General features: G+C 39.7%; 3 protein-coding genes across 7 annotated transcripts; 1 reads left to right on the forward strand and 2 right to left on the reverse strand.

Moving 5' to 3' along the window:
• The first annotated feature begins 231 nt into the window (after positions 1 to 231).
• Positions 232 to 7,774, forward strand: c11h6orf136 (chromosome 11 C6orf136 homolog). Of its 3 annotated transcripts, XM_026300387.2 has the most exons (8): positions 272 to 488; positions 1,541 to 1,623; positions 1,911 to 2,105; positions 3,004 to 3,681; positions 4,754 to 4,842; positions 4,979 to 5,179; positions 5,322 to 5,391; positions 5,733 to 7,774. In XM_026300387.2, the coding sequence occupies exons 3-8, from the start codon at positions 2,007 to 2,009 to the stop codon at positions 5,874 to 5,876; spliced, it is 1,281 nt and encodes a 426-aa protein (XP_026156172.1). In that variant the 5' UTR covers positions 272 to 488; positions 1,541 to 1,623; positions 1,911 to 2,006; the 3' UTR covers positions 5,877 to 7,774. The 3 variants fall into 3 exon arrangements, with proteins under 3 accessions (XP_026156173.1, XP_026156172.1, XP_026156170.1); XM_026300388.2 differs by lacking the exon at positions 1,541 to 1,623 and having other exon boundaries at positions 232 to 363; XM_026300385.2 differs by lacking the exon at positions 1,541 to 1,623 and having other exon boundaries at positions 274 to 488.
• A 3,400-nt stretch (positions 7,775 to 11,174) lies between these two features.
• Positions 11,175 to 21,179, reverse strand: LOC113126814 (large proline-rich protein BAG6-like). Of its 3 annotated transcripts, XM_026300971.1 has the most exons (4): positions 20,912 to 21,179; positions 19,324 to 19,445; positions 19,124 to 19,213; positions 18,456 to 18,881 (listed from the first exon to the last, which is right to left on the reverse strand). In XM_026300971.1, exons 1-4 carry the CDS (start codon positions 20,928 to 20,930, stop codon positions 18,810 to 18,812), a joined length of 303 nt encoding a protein of 100 aa, XP_026156756.1. In that variant the 5' UTR covers positions 20,931 to 21,179; the 3' UTR covers positions 18,456 to 18,809. The 3 variants fall into 3 exon arrangements, 1 of the variants encoding a protein (XP_026156756.1); XR_003295342.1 differs by lacking the exons at positions 18,456 to 18,881; positions 19,324 to 19,445 and adding an exon at positions 11,175 to 11,205; XR_003295341.1 differs by lacking the exons at positions 18,456 to 18,881; positions 19,324 to 19,445 and having other exon boundaries at positions 19,076 to 19,213.
• Positions 14,797 to 17,035, reverse strand: LOC113126816 (large proline-rich protein BAG6-like). Its single transcript, XM_026300972.1, has 3 exons — positions 16,600 to 17,035; positions 16,418 to 16,453; positions 14,797 to 15,781 (listed from the first exon to the last, which is right to left on the reverse strand). Exons 1-3 carry the CDS (start codon positions 16,671 to 16,673, stop codon positions 15,643 to 15,645), a joined length of 249 nt encoding a protein of 82 aa, XP_026156757.1. The 5' UTR covers positions 16,674 to 17,035; the 3' UTR covers positions 14,797 to 15,642.
• Positions 21,180 to 21,192: the final 13 nt, after the last annotated feature.

Genomic DNA, 21,192 nt, shown 5'->3' on the forward strand with positions numbered 1-21,192 from the left:
GAAAAACGTGGTAATTTTCAGGCAAGTGTGGAATACTACCAATTCCTCCATCATTGTAAGCGATCTCAAAATTATTCTCATAATTAGGAGAAAAGTCACGTAATTAAGTAGTTATGAGACAGTCAGTCTTAACTATAAAGTTATACAATTATAAAATCCTCGAAGTCTTTTCTTTGATGAGTGTGGCAGAAAATTAAACTGTAAAGTTGATTAGTTTCCCAAAATAGCAATTGGCTATTCAGTCCGTCTGTGTTACTTGGAGACAGTAGCTGCATTTCCAACAACAGCAAATGCAGCATTACGGCTGGTTGCGTGAGGAGTGTTTGGCCCGGCAAGGACACACGGGGTTGGAATGACATTCGTGTAAGTTAACCGCTAGCGTACTGCTTAGCTACTTCTTTGTTACTGCCGCTAGCCTCTTTGTGATTACTGAAGAAGAACCTCATCTTAACGTTAGATTGACTTCGGCGGGGTTTCGTCTTTAAAAGGTAACACTGCAGGGATGTTTGCACAAGCCGGTGACTAACTCAGTATTAACTGGTAGCTACCTAGTTAGCTTGGCTAGCTAGCAGCTATCATTAGCTAGCTGTCACGGTGGGTAGCCAGCATTAGCTAACAGCACGCAAAGTGCCGTCAACTTTTAAGGGAAGATCTCTGGATCCGTATATTCCTGTTATTTGTGGAAATAAGTGTGTTATAAATGCACTTTAAAAGTGATCAGTAGATAGCGCTACAAAATTGAGACCTAAATATCGACGTTACGTTATGTTAACGTTACATCGATCAAGTTAATGTGATAAATAATGGCGCATCCATTATCAGTGCAAATGAGTTAAAACTACAATAATGAAAATCTTTTATTCCTTTTCTGTCACAATTTTTTATCTCATACTATAAATAATTTAAGATAATCTACTTTTAATAATTTGTTTATTTAAGTTACAGTAAACTTCACAAGTTATCAAATGGTCCTGAAACAACTTTGTTTAAATAACGTCAGCAGCTATCAACCCCAAAGGTATTCACCAAGAAGACTCAACTAGAGCTCGACCGATATGGGTTTTTTGGGGCCGATGCCGATACTGATATTATGAAGTTTTTAAAAAAAAAATCCAATATTGATATATCGGCCGATATCATTTATGTGTATATTATAGTACAGTACCAGTCAAAAGTTTGGATACACTTGTGCAGGCAATGGCATTTCAATTCGTGTGTCCAAACTTTTGACTGGAACTGTATATAGAATACAGTATACATAAACAGAGTATATATACATATACGCATTTTAAATGTACATTAAAAAATGTTAATATATGCAGCGTATCTGCGGCATATTCGCCGAAATATAGGCTCATGTCAGCCGATAAAATCGGCAAAACGATATATTGGTCTGGCTTTAGACTTAAACTAAAGATCCATTTACACTTATGGTTCACGTACATTTCAGTTCTATATGTAGATTTTAGAAAATGTAAGAAAGCAATACGATGAAACATTTAATTTGTAGTATGTTTGCGCTTGGTTGGTTCACACTCAGCTGTCACCATGGAGTCTGATCATAAACTTGTGGTCTGCTGAAGGTCATGTGCTCCTGGCATAGTCTGGGAAGACCCAGATTGGGTAAGAATTCATTAGTGCATCATTGTTCTTGCATATTTAACATGTAGCTACCACCATGATACCAATCATGTATTTATTTTCCCTTGATTCTATTGATTTTGTTTTCAGTTTTCACAAAATAATGTAGAACGTATGTTTTGTTAACCAACCTTTCAGATCTAAATTATATTGTTTACTACTATATCAGACACACCAAAAACAACAGCACATTGTCACTTCTGAGTGGATAATCTGGTTGTGGCTAATGTCACTAGTTGTACCCTCTCTTCTCTGTTCTGTGATCTCAGATTCATAAAGATAGAGAACCTGTTGCTGCAGTTGGTTTGTGTCTTTGTGGAGTCCTCTGAGCTTTGGATGATGGCCAGCTGGTGACTTGGAGTTAAATGGCTGTAATGAGAGGGGGTGTTGCCTTCTGGGTGGGCTGTGTCCGCAGCCACAGCAGAAGGCAACCCATCAAAAAGCAGAGCTGGACTCTTAATCAGGTAACCTACATGATTCTAAGATTTTCTCTGTCATTTCACTGTTGAGATGAGATGAGATAAACTGTAATAATCCCTGAAGGGAAATACAGTTCAGCAGTTTGTGTAATGAGTTAATTTTAGTTCTTTCTGAGAGAAAGCGCTTCAGGTACATATTCATTTTATGTCTTTTTAGATCTGGATAAAAAATGTTTTGTACAATTTTATATTCAAGGAAAGAACAGTTTTGCTCACTTGCTAAAGGTAGAAAAAATCTGCACTTTATGCAGCATTATTATTTATCTGAATCAAGACTGGAATCAAAATCGGTTGATTTTAAACTTAAATTTAATTGGGATTATATAGACTTTTAATGAATGTTAAAATACATGTATAATGTACATTATAGTTCACATTACTTTATTACAGTTGTTTCTAGGTGTAATATTTGTTTTAGTTGGGGTAGTTGATTTCCGATGTGTCAATCTTTGTGCTATTCTAACAATGTCCTGTGTCCTAACCTGGTGTCTTAATAGTTAATAATACAACTGGGTGACAAGTTAAAGGAGAAACCTGAACACTTGACAGTATGAATCATATGCTGTGACCTTTACAGTCACTCAATCCAAACCCATGGGACACTTTGGACTGACATTTCAGAGAGCACTCTGTACCACCATCATCAAAACATCAAATAAAGGAATATCTTTTGAAGGAATGGCGTCCATCTGGTATATTTGAGAGACTTGTATAATTAGTGTTTAAGAGCGCTGAAGCTGTTCTTACTAAGATACTTGTGTTGTTTTTTGCTTTATCAAAATGTCAGACTGCTATTGCGATAAAATAATATCAAAAACAGTGTGTGAATAACAGTTATAGTACTGTATGTTAAAGATAATCTATGTCCTTATTGTTCCTTCAGGTGTTTTACTGGCAGTGGATCCATCATACCCGCCCCCTGAGTAGTGTGTCATGGGCCCTAGCACCCCCCAACAGCTTGAGATATAACATTAAGCAGCCAGTGCTGTCCCATCCATTCCACAATGCCAGCCAGCCCCAGAGAGAAGGTCATGATGAGGAGGACTGGGAGGATTCTCTCAGCATGTGTGTACTGGTGCGACAGGGTGAGTCAGACAGCCTACATACCCTGCTGGAGATTCCGCTGTTCAGTTACAATAAACTAGGAGAGCTCCTTGCTCCAGGGGCTCACAATTCCTCTGAGTTCTTCCTTCCCCTGACTATGGTGGATGGCAGCAGAGAGGATGATATCAGGATCAACAACTTCAAGAGAAGCAATGTGGATGCTGGAAAGAGAGAACATGACTGTTTCAGAAATCTGTTTGAAGCAGAGAAGTGTCCTGCACCGTTTATTTACGGCTCCCAGTTTTATTGTTTTCATTGCCCAGGCAAAGAGCCAGTTTGTGGTGGGGGGCTAAAATCTAGGCAGAATATTGAACCTGACAAAAAGCCTGTTGCAGTGTCTCTGCTGCCATCTACATTTCTCTGTAGCCATGCAGAGAGAGCAGAAGGGAGACCTTCCAAAGGAAACGGTGAAGGAGAGGAGAAACTGGCTATGATGTATGAAAGACTGAGGATAGAGGTAAGAGTGCTTGATACCAAAGTGACTGTGTGACATGGTGAGTGTCTATTGCCCTAGTTTTTGTGTTGTGTTTAGTATGCTGCCATGAGCGAGTGAGAGAGAGAGAGAGATTTTCAAATAGATCTTCAAATAGTTAATTTCTGTGTAAGTGGTCTGATAGCTGCTTAGCAACAGCTTTTTCAAGGATTTTAGAAATAAATGGTAGGTTGGATATTGGTCTATAATTTCCCAGGACTCCAGGATCAAGACTAGGCTTTTTGAGTGAGGATTTTATTACTGCAATCTTAAAAGCCTAGGGTACATAGCCTAGATATAAATTGACCAGGTCCAATAAAGATGAGTTGATTAATGTGCATTCTCTGTTGACTTTTATTTCAACTGATTTAGCTTTGTGGTTCTTAGGGTTTGTATTCTGAGGAAGGTTTTCATCAACATAGACATGAGTGCTTTACCTTACCACTCTTTATTATGGCCACTCTGCAGAAAGACAGGTAGAAACTGTTTGAATATAAGTAAAAAAGTATATGAATAAAATAAGAATACAAAACATACTAAATCACGCAAAGTTTAAAACTCAGGAAAACTTCAAAAAAATGTTCTATGTGCATATTGCACATCAGTTGCACATTCGGGTACATTAGTCTCATGCTTACCTAAGGCTAACTATTTCTTAGTCCATCCTTCATTTGGGCTTAATCACAAATATAACCCTTTGGCTCTCAGGCAGGGAACTCTTCCAAGAAGGGCTTAACTTTGTAATCATGGCCAAACATGTCCCTGTTTATCACACCAATCCTTCTTAAATGCATTTTTCACCCTAATTTTATTTATTGTATTGCTAAGTTCATGCCAACATTCCATTTTTACTTTTTTTAAACCTGAAGCTCCTACTAATGATTTGTCAGCCAGTTTGCTAACTATGGCAGCTACAGGTGAGGTGATGCTATAGTGATGTATAAATCAAACAGTCTGTGTCAAGTGAAGGTCCAAACCAGAGTCTCTCTATTAAGTACAACTATAATTGTAATTGCAATATAATGAGTGAACTGTCTTTACTGTCTTTATTTTTCAGCTTCCAAGTTTCTTCATGAAGAGTCATGATTACACCATGTACTCACATGATATGGAATTCATCAATGGTCTCATGAATACAAAGATGAGGTGAATCTGCTCCTTCACATTGGGCTACTGTTAATATATACCCTTTTGATGTGACCAGACACTGTATATGGGTTCTCAGTTTCTGTTTGTACCACTTACTGTGTGCCCTGATCTGCTGCATGTGTTGTTGGTATAGAGGCCGTGTGCTGTACCAGCTCACCCTCACTATTTGGCGCCTTCTGTGTCTGTGTTACTACGCTGAGGCTCATCTAGAGGTGCTGAAGCTCACCAAGCACACAGAAGATGGGACAGTTAAGGCGCGCTGGAGGATCAGGGGTCTTCCCTTCCACTCACTGCTGCTGCGCTTTTATCGCAAAGATAAATCTCACCTTTATAGGTAACACCTAGTGCATTCAGACTGCAGCTGGTACTGTTACACAGCTGGGCTGATAAGAAGCTATACATTTTAATTTACTGTTTTAAAAATAATAAGATATGCAGAATGTTTGATATTTGATTTATTCAAATGTCTGTTACAGATCATATGATGCGTTCTCTACTTTTTACATTGGACAGGATGGTCTCATTTATTGCCATAAGGTTGAAAAGGTAAGCAGCTGACTCTTAAGTACCTACTGACAGGAGTAGCTATAATGGATGTTTTAATGTGTTGTAGAGATTTCTTCTGTTCTACACAGAAATGTTAGATGCAGCCATCCACCCATGCCATTGTTGGAAAAGAAGTGTCTGACATGGTCAGATAATCCAACAAGCAATTTTTTTTAAGGATCTTGAGGTTATATTGTTTAAAATTTACAGAATGAACGTAATGCTAGGGCGGTCTATGGAAATTAGGTTTTCATCTACTGTGTTAACATGTTAAAATGTCAGTGATGTAACTATCTCAACAGCTGTTTTGTGCACCATACTCCATTTTCTCTGTTTTACAGGTGATGCCAGCCCAGCCCCCTGTCCTGCCCAGGGTAACTTCCCTCCTGGCAGGGGCTCTGGTGGCGCTGGGGGTGCAGGAGCACCGACCTGCTCTTAACCTGTTACCCCTCCTCCTGTCCTCACTGCGACAGAGCAGGAACTGACCCCAGGAAGACCATTAAAGGAATAATGGCCAATTGGACTTGAGAAGTTTAGTTCATTCTCAATATAGGAACACAAAAAACTGGAAGGTTAAGCTCTTCATTCTTAAAATGTATTCTGTTGTCCCTGAATGAAAAACAAAGCCAAATATGACACCACTTTTCCTTTTTGTAATTTTAGTTTAACTATTGTTGGTTAACCTGACCATAGAATTAGGTTCTTGGGTCCAGCTGCCATATGGCTGTTATTCATACAGTCTGCTACCAGCTGTTGTAATAACAGACATCTGTTTATTCATGTGGAAGTAATCAACATCATACTTCATGATTACATACATCTTAACAATGACAAGGACATGAGAAATGCAACATTGCACAACATTAAATGTATTTTCACACTCCAGTGTAGGTCCAAAATATGTGATACAATTCAAATGTCTGCTACAGCATCACATATTTCAGTCATTTCACCCTTCCTCTTCTTTTAAAGAGTAACTCAGCATTTTTGGGATATCTTTCTTTCAAAACTAAAAGAAAAGCTTTATGTCTGGAAAATTGTGGTATTTTACAACCTATGTCTTATTGTTATTGATGCCTTTGCTCTAAGTTTTAACTCAACACCTTTGTTGGAATAAATGTTCAGTTGAGCAAGCAACACAAGCACTCTAAAGCTTTCAGAAATAAACTTCAGTTCATAAGTGACTTTAAATGTTTATTTCTGACATATTGATTCAGTTAGCTAGTATAATTAACTGAAATGTAAAATGTACTTGTACATTGGTACAAAATGTACTTTCTTGCTCACTAACTGGCTTTTTAGGCTAGGGTAGTTTTTGTAACTTGTTTTAAAATTGAATAACAATTTGGATTGTCCTCTAGTTAGTGTGTGTGCATGCTAGAAAAAGTAGTAAAAGTGCTTTTATATATGGCACTTGAGTCAAGATGGGGTTAGTGTAAAGCCTGAAAGCAATTCAGCTAGTTCTGTCCAGACTTCAAAAGTGCACAAATTACCCGTTTAATCTGTTTTATGAGTTTTATATTCATACAAAAAGAAATGCTAAGAGACCATTTTACAATCAGTAAATGCTGAAATTATTTATGAACAATAGTTTATACATCAGTATATCTGCTCAGTGATTCTCTGCTTGGAGGGCAGAATGAGCACAGGTTTTGAGCTGATGGTAGTTATCCTGGAAACTGTAGATGCCAGGAGCTGCACACAGCCATTGTTCCAATTCCAGCATATATTGAAAACTCATGTGTAGTACAGTCAGATAAAAAGATTACATAGACTGCTATAGTGTGCAACCTTATTTTGATGTCCTATTTGTGCAGAATTCTGCATAGGTACAAAAAAAAAAAAAAACTCAAGTAGTTGGGGGTGGCTTGCACTCTCTGGGTCGGAGGAGAGTTTAAGTATCTCGGGGTCTTGTTCACGAGTGAGGGAAGAACCGAACGGGAGACTGACAGACAGATCAGAATGAGATGACAAATCCCAGTGACTTGTGGAATCTACTGACTTCCTTTAGCACCATTATCCAAATCCTCCAGTACTGTGGTTTATGTCTAAATACCTGTGAAACAAATAACTCTCAATTCCCATACAGTATTAACAAACTAAGCTCAATGGAAAGTGCCTAATGCCTGCTGGAAATGTCACCAAATATCCCAAGATAACATCACACACTTCTTTTCCTTTCGGCTGCTCCCTTCAGGGGTCGCCACAGCGAATCATCCGCCTTCATTCAACCCTATCCTCTGTATCCTCCTCATCCACACCAACTATCCTCATGTCCTCCTTCATTACATCCACAAACCTCCTTTTTGGTCTTCCTTTAGGCCTCCTTCCTGACAGCTCTAACCTCAGTGTCCTTTTACCAGTGTATTCACTGTCCCGCCTCTGAACATGTCCAAAACATCTCAATCTGGCTTCCCTGGCTTTTTCTCCAAAACATCTAACATGAGCTGTCCTTCTGATGTACTCATTCCTGATCCTATCCATCCTCGTCACTCCAAAAAGAACCTCAACATCTTCAGCTCTGCTACCTCCAGCTCTGCCTCCTGTCTTTTTCTCAGTGCCACTGTCTCTAAACCATACAACATTGCAGGTCTCACCACTGTCTTGTACACCTTTCCTTTCATTCTTGCTGACACTCTTTTGTCACACATCACACCTGACACTTTCCTCCACCCGTTCCAACCTGCTTGCAAATGTCTCTTCACTTCTTTTCCACACTCTCCGTTGCTCTGGACTGTTGACCCTAGGTACTTAAAATCCTCCACCTTCTTCACCTCTACTCCCTGTAACCTCACCGTTCTACTTGACTCCCTCTCATTTGCACACATGTACTCTGTTTTACTGCGGTTAACCTTCATTCCTCTCCTTTCCAGAGCAAACCTCCACCTCTCTAGATTTTCTCCCACCTGCTCCCTGTTCTCACTACAGATGACAGTCATCTGCAAACATCATGGTCCACAGAGATTCCTATCTAACCTCATCTGTCTGTCTGTCCATCATCACAGCAAACAAGAAAGGGCTCAAAGCCGATCCTTGGTGCAGTCCCACCTCCACATTGAACTCCTCTGTCACCCCTACAGCACACTCTCATACATGTCCTGCACCACTTGAACATACTTCTCTGCCACTCCAGACTTCCTCATACAACCAACACAGCTCTTCTCTCAGCACCCTGTCATATGCTTTTTCCAAATCTACAAAGACACAATGCAGCTAATTCTGGCCTTTCTGTACTTCTCCATCAGCATTCTCAAAGCAAATATTGCATCTGTGGTACTCTTTCTTGGCATGAAACCATATTGCTGCTCAAAAATGCTCACTTCTGACCTCAGCCTAGCCTCCACTAGCCTACTCTTTCCCATAACTTTGTTGTGTGACTCATCAGCTTTATTCCTCTGTAGTTTCCACAACTCTGCACGTCTTCCTTGTTCTTAAGAATAGGCAAGAGTACACTTCTCCTCCATTCCTCAGGCATCCTCTCACTTTCCAAGACCTTAAGTAGCCCAGTCAAAACCTCTACCGCCACCTCTCCTAAACACTTCCATACCTCCACAGGTATGTCGTCAGGACCAACTGCCTTTCCGCTCTTCATCCTCTTCAACGCCTTCCTCCTTACTGATCTTTGCTCCTTCCTGCTCCACAAAGTGCTCCTCTTCTACTCTGTGCTCTCTGACATTTTCCTCATTCAACTCTTCAAAGTATTCCTTCCATCTTTCCATCACACTTGTGGTACCTGTTAAAACATTTCCATCCCTGTCCTTGATCACCCTAACCTGCTGCACATCCTTCCCATCTGTCTCTCTGCCTCACCAACCTGTACAAATCCACCTCTCCCTCCTTAGTGTCCATCCTGTCATACAAATCCACATACGCCCTTTGTTTGGCCTTTGCCACCACTACCTTCACTTTACGCCGCATCTCCCTGTACTCCTTTGTGTTCTCTTCCATCCTCTCAGTGTCCCACTTCTTCTTAGCTAACCTTTTCCTCTTAATACACTCCTGAACTTCCTCATTCTACCACCAAGTTTCCTTATGTGCTTTCTCCTTTCCAGATGACACACCAAGTACCCTCCTACCCGTCTCTGTGATCACTTTAGCTGTAGCTGTCCAGTCATCTGGAAGAACCTCCTCACCTCCCAGAGCCTGTTTCAGCTCCTCCCTGAAAGCCACACAACACACTTCCTTTTTCAACTTCCACCACTTGGTCCTCTGCTCTGCCCTTGTCCTCTTCATCTTCCTCACCACCAGAGTCATCCTACAAACCACCATCCTATGCTGTCTGGCTACACTCTCCCCAACCACTACTTTGTAGTCACTGATCCTTTTCAGGTTGAAACGTCTGCACAAGATGTAATCAACTTGTGTGCTTGTGCCTCCTCCCTATGCTCCTCCCTTTTCTGGAAAGACACACACTTGCATATTAGTGATATAACAGTGTAACTACTGTATTTATATGTAAAATAATAGGTAACTTGTATGATTGTTAATAAGTTACTGTCATCAAATCAATCTAATATGTCTATATTTTAATTTAGACTGGTGTACTAAATTAAGTATCATGTGTAGAGGGGATCCAAAGACTAGAATTTGTTCTAGTCTAGTCTCATGCTCCTAAATGCTGTGTTGGCCTATTTCAAGGAAAAATAAATAGAACTTTAAGTTAAATACTTAACTTCAGGTATAATGCCAGTGATTTTCTGTTATCTTGCACAAATCACATTCAGGGACTGAAACACAGTGTATGTGGATCCAGAACCTAGGCCATATTTATAAACATTTTGTGCAACGAGTTACTGACTACTTTTACTAATTGCTACTCATTTTCACTAAAGGACTACCTGAATTTCACTTCAGGGATTTAAAAAAAAAAAAAAAAAAAAAGTTTCTCAACTCATCTCCTGCCCAGCGCAAACGTATCATACTGAGGGAATTGAGGACCAATAAATCAACCCACGCTGGCAACTCAGGTAAGAAATCTGTGTTCATTCAGTCTATATTACAGGATTCTTGAAGCAGGCGGAGATGATGACCAGAATATTGGTAAGAGTACGGGTAGGATCTATGGTGGAGGCAGTTAAGATCTCGGCCGATCCCAGTCGTACCGGTGTAGTCGGGAGGGATGTGGTGGATGAGCCGGGTGGTTTCCGCAGAGCAAAATGTGGCGGGTGCAGGGCTCCCTGGACAGGGGATCCGGGAAACTGAATTGACAGCTCAGAGGAGAGATGAGGTTAAAGTCTTGTCAACGTCTAGTTTCTGGAACGCTGAGCTAATCCGGTGCTCCAGGCAGAAAAACAAGTCTTTCTTCAACAGAAAACTCGCTCGGCTCTGGAGGTTCCACAAAAAGAATAAACGTCTTAGTTCCACAATGCACTCAGTCCTTTGGGTCGGAACGTCCCTGTAGAAAGCCTTGAGCAGAAACGTGCACAGTCAATCGAAAACAGAAAGTCTTAAAACGCCGAACATGACGTCAGTAATCACACTTTCGTGAAATAATTGTTCAAAACACAACGTAACTTCTGCCGGAAAAGAAAAAAACTTTCAACAGAAATCCAGGTCCACTTAAGACAACTCCAATCCTCTTGGGCAAAACACAACACTCCCGAAAAAGACTTTCACAAGAACACAAAATAAAAATAGGAGAGGCTACTTAGTTTAGCCAGCGAAGGTGACAATTCCATATACTGGAAAATCCAGGAAACTCCAGGGGGGAGATAACTTCGAGGCAAATCGTGAACAGATAAGTCGAGGTTGGTGACATCGGCGTTCCACAAACAACCGGGCGTCTGTGGTTGCGCGGCGGTACATATCTGTGGGCTAAGGGAAAAAACACAGCTGAAAACAATTGCTTAATTTGTCAAGAGTGAGTGTGGTGAGGCAAACCAGATCCGGTATGGTCCTTCAAAAGAAAGGCGTGAGACCGGAAGTCAAGTTGCAGATCATGACAACATGCTACAATTGCAGAAATGAAAGTTATCACAACACAGAGACGTGGCAAATATAACACTGCAGCAGTGATGAGTTAAGATATGTTACAATCTTCTACCAACAAAGTGATCATACAAACAATTAGTACAGCACTGTGAGAAATTCATATGTCACAGTTCATTTTGTTTCACTGGACATTCCACCTTGCAGGTGCCTTTGCAAAGTAACAAAGGCTACCATCAGTAACACACCACGGACTCTACACGCCAGGGACTCAAATCCTGCAGTGCCAGACGTGTCCCCCTGCTTAAGCCAGTACATGTCCAGGCCCGGCTGAAGTTTGCTAGAGAGCATTTGGATGATCCAGAAGAGGATTGGGAGAATGTCATATGGTCAGATGAAACCAAAATAGAACTTTTTCGTAAAAACTCTACTTGTCGTGTTTGGAGGAGAAAGAATGCTGAGTTGCATCCAAAGAACACCATACCTACTGTGAAGCCAGGGGCGTGGAAACATCATGCTTTGGGGCTGTTTTTCTGCAAAGGGACCAGGACGACTGATCCATGTAAAGGAAAGAATGAATGGGGCCATGTATCGTCAGATTTTGAGTGAAAACCTCCTTCCATCAGCAAGGGCATTGAAGATGAAACGAGGCTGGGTCTTTCAGCATGACAATGATCCCAAACACACCGCCCGGGAAACGAAGGAGTGGCTTCGTAAGAAGCATTTCAAGGTCCTGGAAGTGGCCTAGCCAGTCTCCAGATCTCAATCTGATAGAAAATCTTTGGAGGGAGTTGAAAGTCCGTGTTGCCCAGCAACAGCCCCAAAACATCACTGCTCTAGAGGAGATCTGCATGGAGGAATGGGCCAAAATACCAGCAACAGGGTGTGAAAACCTTGTGAAGACTTACAGAAAACGTTTGATCTCTGTCATTGCCAACAAAGGGTATATAACAAAGTATTGAGATGAACTTTTGTTATTGACCAAATACTTATTTTCCACCATAATTTGCAAATAAATTCTTTAAAAATCAGACAATATGATTTTCTGGATTTTTTTTCTCATTTTGTCTCTCATAGTTGAGGTATACATACCTATGATGAAAATTACAGGCGCCTCTCATCTTTTTAAGTGGGAGAACTTGCACAATTGGTGGCTGACTAAATACTTTCTTGCCCCCCTGTATATGTTAATAGACTTGGCTTTACGGAGAGCTTTTTTATATGTTAATAGACTGTTTTTCCAGACTAGATAAAATTCCCTAAGTTTGTGGAACGCCACTTCCTTTCCAGCCTTCGTGATGCCTGCTTTAAGGTACGAATGTGTGAACTGTACCATGGAGGTAATCTCCTCTGATTCACTAACTTTGGAGGTAATCTCCTCTGATTCACTAACTTCTTTTTCAGAAGGGTCACAGCATCAAGGCTACAGCACTGTCAACATGATCAATTTGGTAGGGAGTAGGATTGAGGCAGCTGCCCTCCAGTGTTAGCACATGGCATAAATGTAAATAAAGATGGAATCATTTTCTTCAAAATTTATTAACAGCATTGTCAGATAAACATCTACTGTAGTGGAATTTTCTTCCATGATCTGTTATCATCAAAGTGATCTGACAAAAGAGGATTTGAGGGAAAACTACTAAAAGTTCAATTTCAATGCCATAGGTCAGAACAAGATCAAGAATGTGATTGAAATAGTGGGTGGGTTTATTAACATTTTGAGTGAAACCAGTTGAATCGAATTAAATGCAGTGCTGAGACTATTATTTTCAACATCTACATGAATGTTAAAATCTCCCACTATAATGACTTTATCTGAACTAAGCACTAAATCAGATAAGAAGTCTGGAAATTCAGTTAAAAACTCAGGTGGACGGTACACAATGACAAGTAGAGCTGTTTTTTTTGTTTTCCAGTATGGATGCGAGAGGCTAAGAGTGAGGCTCTCAAATGAGTTGTAACTGTTCTGAGGATGAAAGTTTAATAAGTTTGAGTGGAAGATTGCAGCAACTCCTCCACCTCGACCTGTGCTTCGAAAAAAATGACCATTTTTATGATGGAGTGGGGTTGATTCATGCAGCCAGGTCTCAGTAAGACAGAGTAAGTCAATTTGGTGATCAGTTATCAAGTAATTTACTGACAGAGATTTAGAAGAAAGAGACCTAATATTTATTTATATTTAATATCTGTTCAGTAAGAGGAGTAGTCTTAATTTTTATTATGTTTTTATGAATAACTCCTCTTGTGTTAACTTCTGATTTATATGATTTGATTTAACCCTGTTTGAGAAAATGTTTTACCTTCAAGTAATCTAAGTAATCTAATCCTTACTCTAATAATTGAAACACTGCTGAATAGTGCCTATTTTGCAAACATAACTTTTCTTTTAGGGAAAGCTGCTTGTTCTGATCTTGACTTACTGATAAAGACTTGGTATCATACCCTATATATTCAATTCAATTTAGTTCAATTTTATTGGTATAGCACCAAATCACAATACAAATCATCTCAAGGCACTTTACAAAAACGGAAGAAAAAACCTCCAGCAGAACCGAGCTCCCATCTGCCTCGACCAGTTGGTGTGAGGAGAAAGAAAAGAAGAGCAACAATAAACAACAAATAGACACTGCAGGTTGGTGGGATCAGTAACTGCATATCAGCGATATACAGCACCAGGACCAGGGACACCTGCAGAAGGTACAGAGAGAGAACAGAGAGAGAGGGAGAGAGCACAAACTAGGGGAGAAAGAGAGCACAAGGTTAGTGACATTCAATGGTGGAATATACATGTGAGGTGGGAGGAGAGGAAGAGAGGGGAAGGGAAGGGAGTGTTAGGGTTAGGGTAGGGAAGCTCAGTGCACCGATGGTTCTTGGGCAGTCTAGTTCTATAGCAGCATAACTAAGGGATGGTTCAGGGTTACCTGAAGCCAGCCCTAACTATACGCTTTGCCAAAAAGGAAGGTTTTAAGTCTTGCCTTAAAAATACAGTGTGTCTGCCTCCTGAACCCAGACTGGGAGCTGGTTCCACAGAGGAGGAGCTAAAGGCTCTGCCTCCCATTCTGCTTTTGGAAACTCTGGGAACCACAAGTAGACCTGCGCTCTGAGAGTGAAGTGGTCTATTAGTGGTGTGTATTTAGTGAGAATAACTCCTCTTCTGTTAACTTCTGGTTTATTTCATTAATATGTTTGAGGGACAGACACAATCTCTATGTGGTTTGAGGGGGGTGACAGCTCGAGCTAAGGAACCTCTGCCTGGTCACCCAGGGTTACGTCCGGAGCTGCCCTTGGACCACTAACAGACTCTGAGCCTGAGCTTGGTGGCTCCACACCTGCTAGCCGCCCTTCCAAATATGTGATCCTCGCCTCCAAAGCTAGCAGAACCTTGCACTTATTACAGGTATCATTATCACTAAAGGAGGCAGCGGAATAACTAAACATGTGGCACACCGAGCAGGAAAGAGAGAGAGGGAGAAGCCATGTTACTAACTACCCAAGCTAACTGGTAGGCTAACGAACGCTAAGTCTGGGAATAGCAATAAATACCAGTCAAAATAGAAAGGTACTTGACTAGTACCGATATGTAGGTTAATGAATTGTTTAAAGAGTTTTGATAGTTTTTCGGTGTGTTAGACTAAAGCTAGTCTGTTGCTAATCTGTTGACGAACAATACAGCACGACGCGATTGCAGTATGAAGTGACACTTAACTACTAAACTAAAGGTGTGAGTGAGGTTGTTTGTTAACCCTTTCCACTCTTGTGCTTCTGATTTTGGGCCCGTTTCTTTTTTTAAAATGTGACTGGCTATTCTTACTGTGAGTAGGTTGTCAAGACTGGCACATTTGGCTTTTCAAAACACCAAATAGCTAAAACTCATAATTGTTTATTGTCGTGCTTCGTTTACACTGCATTAGAAATAGTAAAATTGCAGTTCATAATTTTAACAGGTTCCCATATATCATGCAATGTGGAAAAAATAACAAAAGATAAATGCTTCAAACCTAACCATTACCTGTTTTTATTAACAATAGACCCAATTTCATAACACAACAATTTTATTAACCATAAATTAAGGGTGGGAGCAATGTAGAGGAGTTGTAATAAATTTTACTAGTTTCCAAAATGCTCCTTAATTACCATTTCACCTTGAGATGACATTGAGGTAATAACCTGATTTTGCTTTACCTTTAACAGTGATACCTCTACAATCTGAAATTCCTCATTGCCAAATTGCATAAATGTTAAAAAGTTTAATCATGTACTCCTTCACTTTTTCTGAAAGGTCATACTGTCATGTGATTTTTTTTTTTTGTCCTAGTTCCGCTACTACCTTACATTGTTGTTGTAGTGTGCTGAAGTGGCTACTCCAAGTATTGAGTGGGTCCTCTCTATGAAGGGTGATAACCTCTCCTCCACCCTCCTAACATCACAGAGAACCTCCACAAACTTTGATGGACGTGGATGACTGAAGACAAACAGAAGGCAGGCAGAGTTCCACCCCCATGAACACTGACAACAGTATTTTCCGGCGTGTAAATCACACTTTTTTTAATCATCTGGCTTGCCGTGCGACTTTATATAGTGAGGACACTTATACATGTATATTTACAGTAATTTTAATGAGTCAAGCAGAACTACTAGTGTTAGATGACATTCCTGGAACTTTTGACTCAGTTGAAGATACTGTACTGCTGAAAAAGTAAAAACATTTATGTTCACGCTAAACTCTAACTCCTAGTGTAACACAAGTGAGAATGCCACACAAAAGAAAGAGCTATACTGCAGACTTCAAAGTGCAGGTAATAAAGTATGGAGCTGAAACAAAGTTTGGAGTGAATGTCGACATTCAGACAACCCAAGAGGACATGACAATCCCCCACCAGCCTTGACGTTGGTGCAGTTGTTTAACGCTTCTTGACATGGATAAATGATTTTCGTAATGCACGTCTGCTTGTTGTTATGCACAGCTATAATTAGTATAATTAGAAATGCAACTTACACACTGAAGTGTAAGTGTATATGTTTTTTCTGTTCAACAAAGTTGTTTTTGCTAAAAGAGACTCCAGTGCGACTTATAGCCCGGAAAATATGGTAGTCATACCTGTCATTAGATGACGTGATGATGTCGGCCTCAGTCCTAGAAACCGATGTTGTGGAAGATTATAATAAGAGGCAAAAATAAATACACAGACAGAAAAATAACTTTTAAGTCAAAAAATGACTACCCAGATAATGTAAAGAGATTCACAGCAGACAGTAATGGGACTATTCAGTCTAATTTACTTGGGCCTGGTGTTGGTTGGTCTCTCAGGCATGGAGGTGTAGGATGATAAAGCAGAAACGGAGCTTGTGTCCATGGGTTGTGATGATGAAGCCCCTCTAACAGAGAAAAAAGATGGCAGCAAGGTAGAGGAGAACAGGGGTACCTCTGGCTCTAAGAGGGAGCCCCCTACAACACATGTAGATACATTTGTTTTTTGTATTGTGATTTGGTGCTATGCAGATAAAACTGAATTGAATTCAAATGCATACAAATACACATGCACACTCACCACTGTGGTTTGTTTCATTGTTCATTCAAGTGATGTAAACATGGACACTACAGTAGATGTTTATCTGACAATGCTGTTAATAAATTTAAGATGATGATTCCATCTTTATTTACATCTATGCCATGTGCCAACACAGTGTAGGGCAGCTGCCTCAATCCTACTCCCTACCAAATTGATCATGTTGTTGACAGTGCTGTAGCCTCACTGCGTGAGACGCTTGATACTGTGGCCCCTCTGAAAAAGAAGTTAGTGAATCAGAGGAGATTAGCTCCACGGTACAGTTCACATATTCGTACCTTAAAGCAGGTCTCATGAAGGCTGGAAAGGAAGTGGCATTCCACAAATTTAGAGGAAATTTATCTAGCCTGGAAAAACAGTCTATTAACATATAAAAAAGCTCTCCGTAAAGCCAGAACTGCATACTATTCATCACTAATAGAGGAAAATAAGAACAATCCCAGGTTTCATTTCAGCACTGTAGCCAGGCTGACAAAAAGTCACATCACTGTTGAGCCCAGTGTTCCCTTAGCTCTCATCAGTGATGACTTTCTTTACAAATAAAATCACAACTATTAGAGATAGAATTCAGCAGATGCTTCCTATAGCTGCAATAAATTAATCTTCTACTACAGTAGCTCTTGAATCGTCTGTAAGACCTCAGTTATGTTTATACTGCTTCTCTCCTATAGATCTCTCTGAATTCACATCAGTAGTTGCTTCATCCAAATCATCAACTTGTCTCTTAGACCCCATCCCGACTAGACTGTTTAAAGACACCCTGCCATTAAGTAACTCATCTTTATTAGACTTAGTAAATTTATCTCTAGTATGAGGCTACGTACCACAGGCCTTTAAGATTGCAGTAATCAAACCCTTACTCAAAAGCCTAGACTTGATCCAGGAGTCTTGGCTAATTATAGACCAATATCCAACCTACCTTTTATTTCTAAAATCCTTGAAAAAGTTGTTGCAAAGCAGCTATCAGACCACTTACACAGAAATGAACTATTTGAACATTTTCAATCAGGATTTAGAGCACATCATAGTACAGAAACAGCACAGACCAATTCTGTTCACCTTGTTCATGCTTCTTTTGGGCAGTGTTATTAGGAAGCACTCTATTAATTACCACTGCTATGCAGATGACACTCAGCTGTATCTATCTATGAAACCTGTTAACACAAACCAGTTAACCAGACTTCAAGCGTGTCTAACTGACATAAAGGCCTAGATGACCAGTAACTTTCTACTTTTAAATCAGAGAAAACAGAAGTTATTGTATTTGGGCCTAAAATCCTCAGAAATAACTTTTCTAAAATTATAGCTACTTTAGATGGCTAAAAACCTTGGAGTTATTTTTGACCAGGACATGTCCTTTAACTCACACATAAAACAAATCTTTAGAACTGCCTTCTTTCACTTGTGCAACATTTCCAAAATTATGAACATCCTGTCTCAAAATGATGCAGAAAAACTAGTCCATGCATTTGTTACCTCAAGGCTAGATTACTGTAACTCATTACTATCTGGATGTCCCAGTATCTCAATAAAAAGCCTCCAGTTAATCCAGAATCCAGAGTCCGGACAGGAACTAGCAAGAGAGATCTTATTTCTCCTATATTAGCTTCTCTTCATTGGCTCCCTGTAAACCATCCCTTAGTTATGCTGCTATAAGCCTAGACTGCCTGAGGACCATCGGTGCACTTACCCTAACTCTACCCTAACTCGTGCTTTTAAAAAAACATAAATTATAAGTGTCACTGAAAAATGTTGAGCATACAGTAATTCATAGAATAAAGTATTTTTTGTGTTTACTTCTATACACAGAGAGGAAACATATATTAACAGTGGAAGATTTCACACCCTTGTTCCCCCATGCCAAAACCCTCAATCCACACATTGACCTAAATATTGAAAGCATGCATACCTCGAGCCTGTGGATCAAAGAGTGAGTCTGAGTTCACTCTGCACTGACTGGTCCAAGTTGACCTGCATGTCCACTGATCCATTACTCTACACATACAAACAGTGGTTAGCTTTACAGGAAGAGTGAGACAATAAGACTAGAAATACAATGAAATTATGACTGGTATTTATTCAGGAGCTGGTGCTCAGTCTGGCATTCCTTCTGGCTTCACCAACTGGCTATCACAAAGCATGACACTGTTCTTGCCTTGAGAAAGTATATTTATATATATGGTCACTATATTTATAAAGTATATGCTTTGGTTCGCATACAGCAGGGTCATACCCACATGTATCTGTTGTGGGTCCATAATGTTCACAGGCAGATTGAAGGCTCCCAGCGTCATGTAACTGTTCCTATTGCGGTCGTGTTGTGCAACCTGGGAAGAAGTGGGATTGTTGTGATTTTCACATCTACAGGCAAATTAGAGTGATCAATTAGCTTAACCAAAACTGCATGTCTTTCGACTGTGCGAGGAAGCCAGAGTACCCTGATAAAAGCCACGGTAGCAGGCAGGCAGGCAGGCAGGCAGGCAGGCAGGCAGACAGATAGATAGATCGATAGATTATTCATTAATCCAAATTCACAAATTCCAGCAGTATCCACAAAACCTAAAATAAAAGGCATGCAATAAATAATAACAAATAAATGCTAACACGTAAAAGTGAGTGTTGACATTACTCAGAATGAGCAAACCATTTTTGCTGATAATAATAAATTCCATAGTCATTTTGATTACATCAGCTCTTGTTACTAAAGTACCATTATGTGTGTTATTATATGTGTGGTGTGAATATACTGCTGGTTAATTAAAAGAAATAAGCACAAATTCCAGTATTTTTAATAATATATATTAGTGGTAACACATTCTTGTTATGATTAAATAAATCAACATTAACTTACAATTAATGAGGTAATATTTTCATATTTTATGGACGGGACATTCGTTGGACACACTTAAATGTGATCTCATGATGAATAATCATCAGGTTAATGGTTATATGGTTAATATATTCTTTTCTTTTTAATTTGACAAAATGGTTCTAAGTAACCGAAAGGAAGGTGTGAAACTATGAAAGTGTCTCACCAGGGGTTAGTTAAAATATTTATGGGCAAGAAAACCTACAGGTTCAAAATATCTACTTTTTTAGCCAAACGTAGTTTCATTTGTAAGTACAGTTTTACTGTTAACTCAGTGCCAGAACTGAAACTGGCTTTATACAAAATTAGCACCACACTCTTACTCACTGTTTTCAGTTCTGCTAGCCATTTTTATATTAATAAATACATCCCTTTTTGCATCAAATATGCCTTGTTAGACCAGTGGTACCCAAAAGGGGTGCCTTGAAGTCAAGCTAAATGGTGCTGAAAGAGTTACCATGTCATTATTTATTTGCTACATATTTTAACAAAGAAAAACAGTGACAGCTGCATTGAATTTGTTTAGATTTTAAAACGCAGTGTACAGTGTACCCTATATCTAAACAGAGGTAAAAAAAAAAGGAATGAATATCAAAATAGGCTAATTAATAATTCTGATTAAAATACAGTTTTGCCGCAGCTATTGAGATGATAGCTCAAGGTTGTAATAGTCAAAAACACGCTTTTAGCTTTTTCAGGAATTTAGCAGTATAAACACAATGACTGTCAGAGCAAGCAATGGAAAGATTTGTCGTAGTAAACAGAGCTCCAAGACATGCGGACACATCTGCCTTTAACACAGTTGACTGAATCTGACCCCAGATGCCAAAACTAAATCAGACTCCAAATGAACTGACTAACAGGTTGGCTGCTTGTTAAAGATAGGTATTCAGGTATCATCAAACCACTGAGGTGGATGAATGGTTTATATTCCCAAATTCTTAACTGAGCTAATTTCATATACTGGTTTACCTAACACAAGTAGAATTAGTTAACAATGGCTCTGTACAAGAAATGATTGTGATACAATGCAGCTACTTATTTGTTACACCAGTGTTTGACTATGCATGTACTACTATGCATAGTAGTACACTGCAAACACTCTGTGCGTGGAAGACTTCCTCTGTTTGCATATAGTAACGTCTCATTTACTCACTGTATTCAATCGGTGTCATCCTGCAGCACTCTGCCCTGGTTGATGAGACTCTGCTTGTCTACTGGAATTTCCACCGAGGATGCAATATGCTCCTTGAACTGCTTCACTGTCAGCTGGCGGCAGCACGCTCAGTAATATTTTTTATTTAAAACCTGCTAAACTGTAGTACACCCTGTAAATTTTTTAAATAAAACTGACATTCAGAGTGTAAACGCTATTAGCTATACTAGCTTCGCTTCTCTAAATAATACCTAGCGCAACGTCATAGGACCCAATGACGT

The sequence above is a fragment of the Mastacembelus armatus genome, chromosome 11 (assembly GCF_900324485.2).
Source record: "Mastacembelus armatus chromosome 11, fMasArm1.2, whole genome shotgun sequence".
Taxonomy (NCBI): domain Eukaryota; kingdom Metazoa; phylum Chordata; class Actinopteri; order Synbranchiformes; family Mastacembelidae; genus Mastacembelus; species Mastacembelus armatus.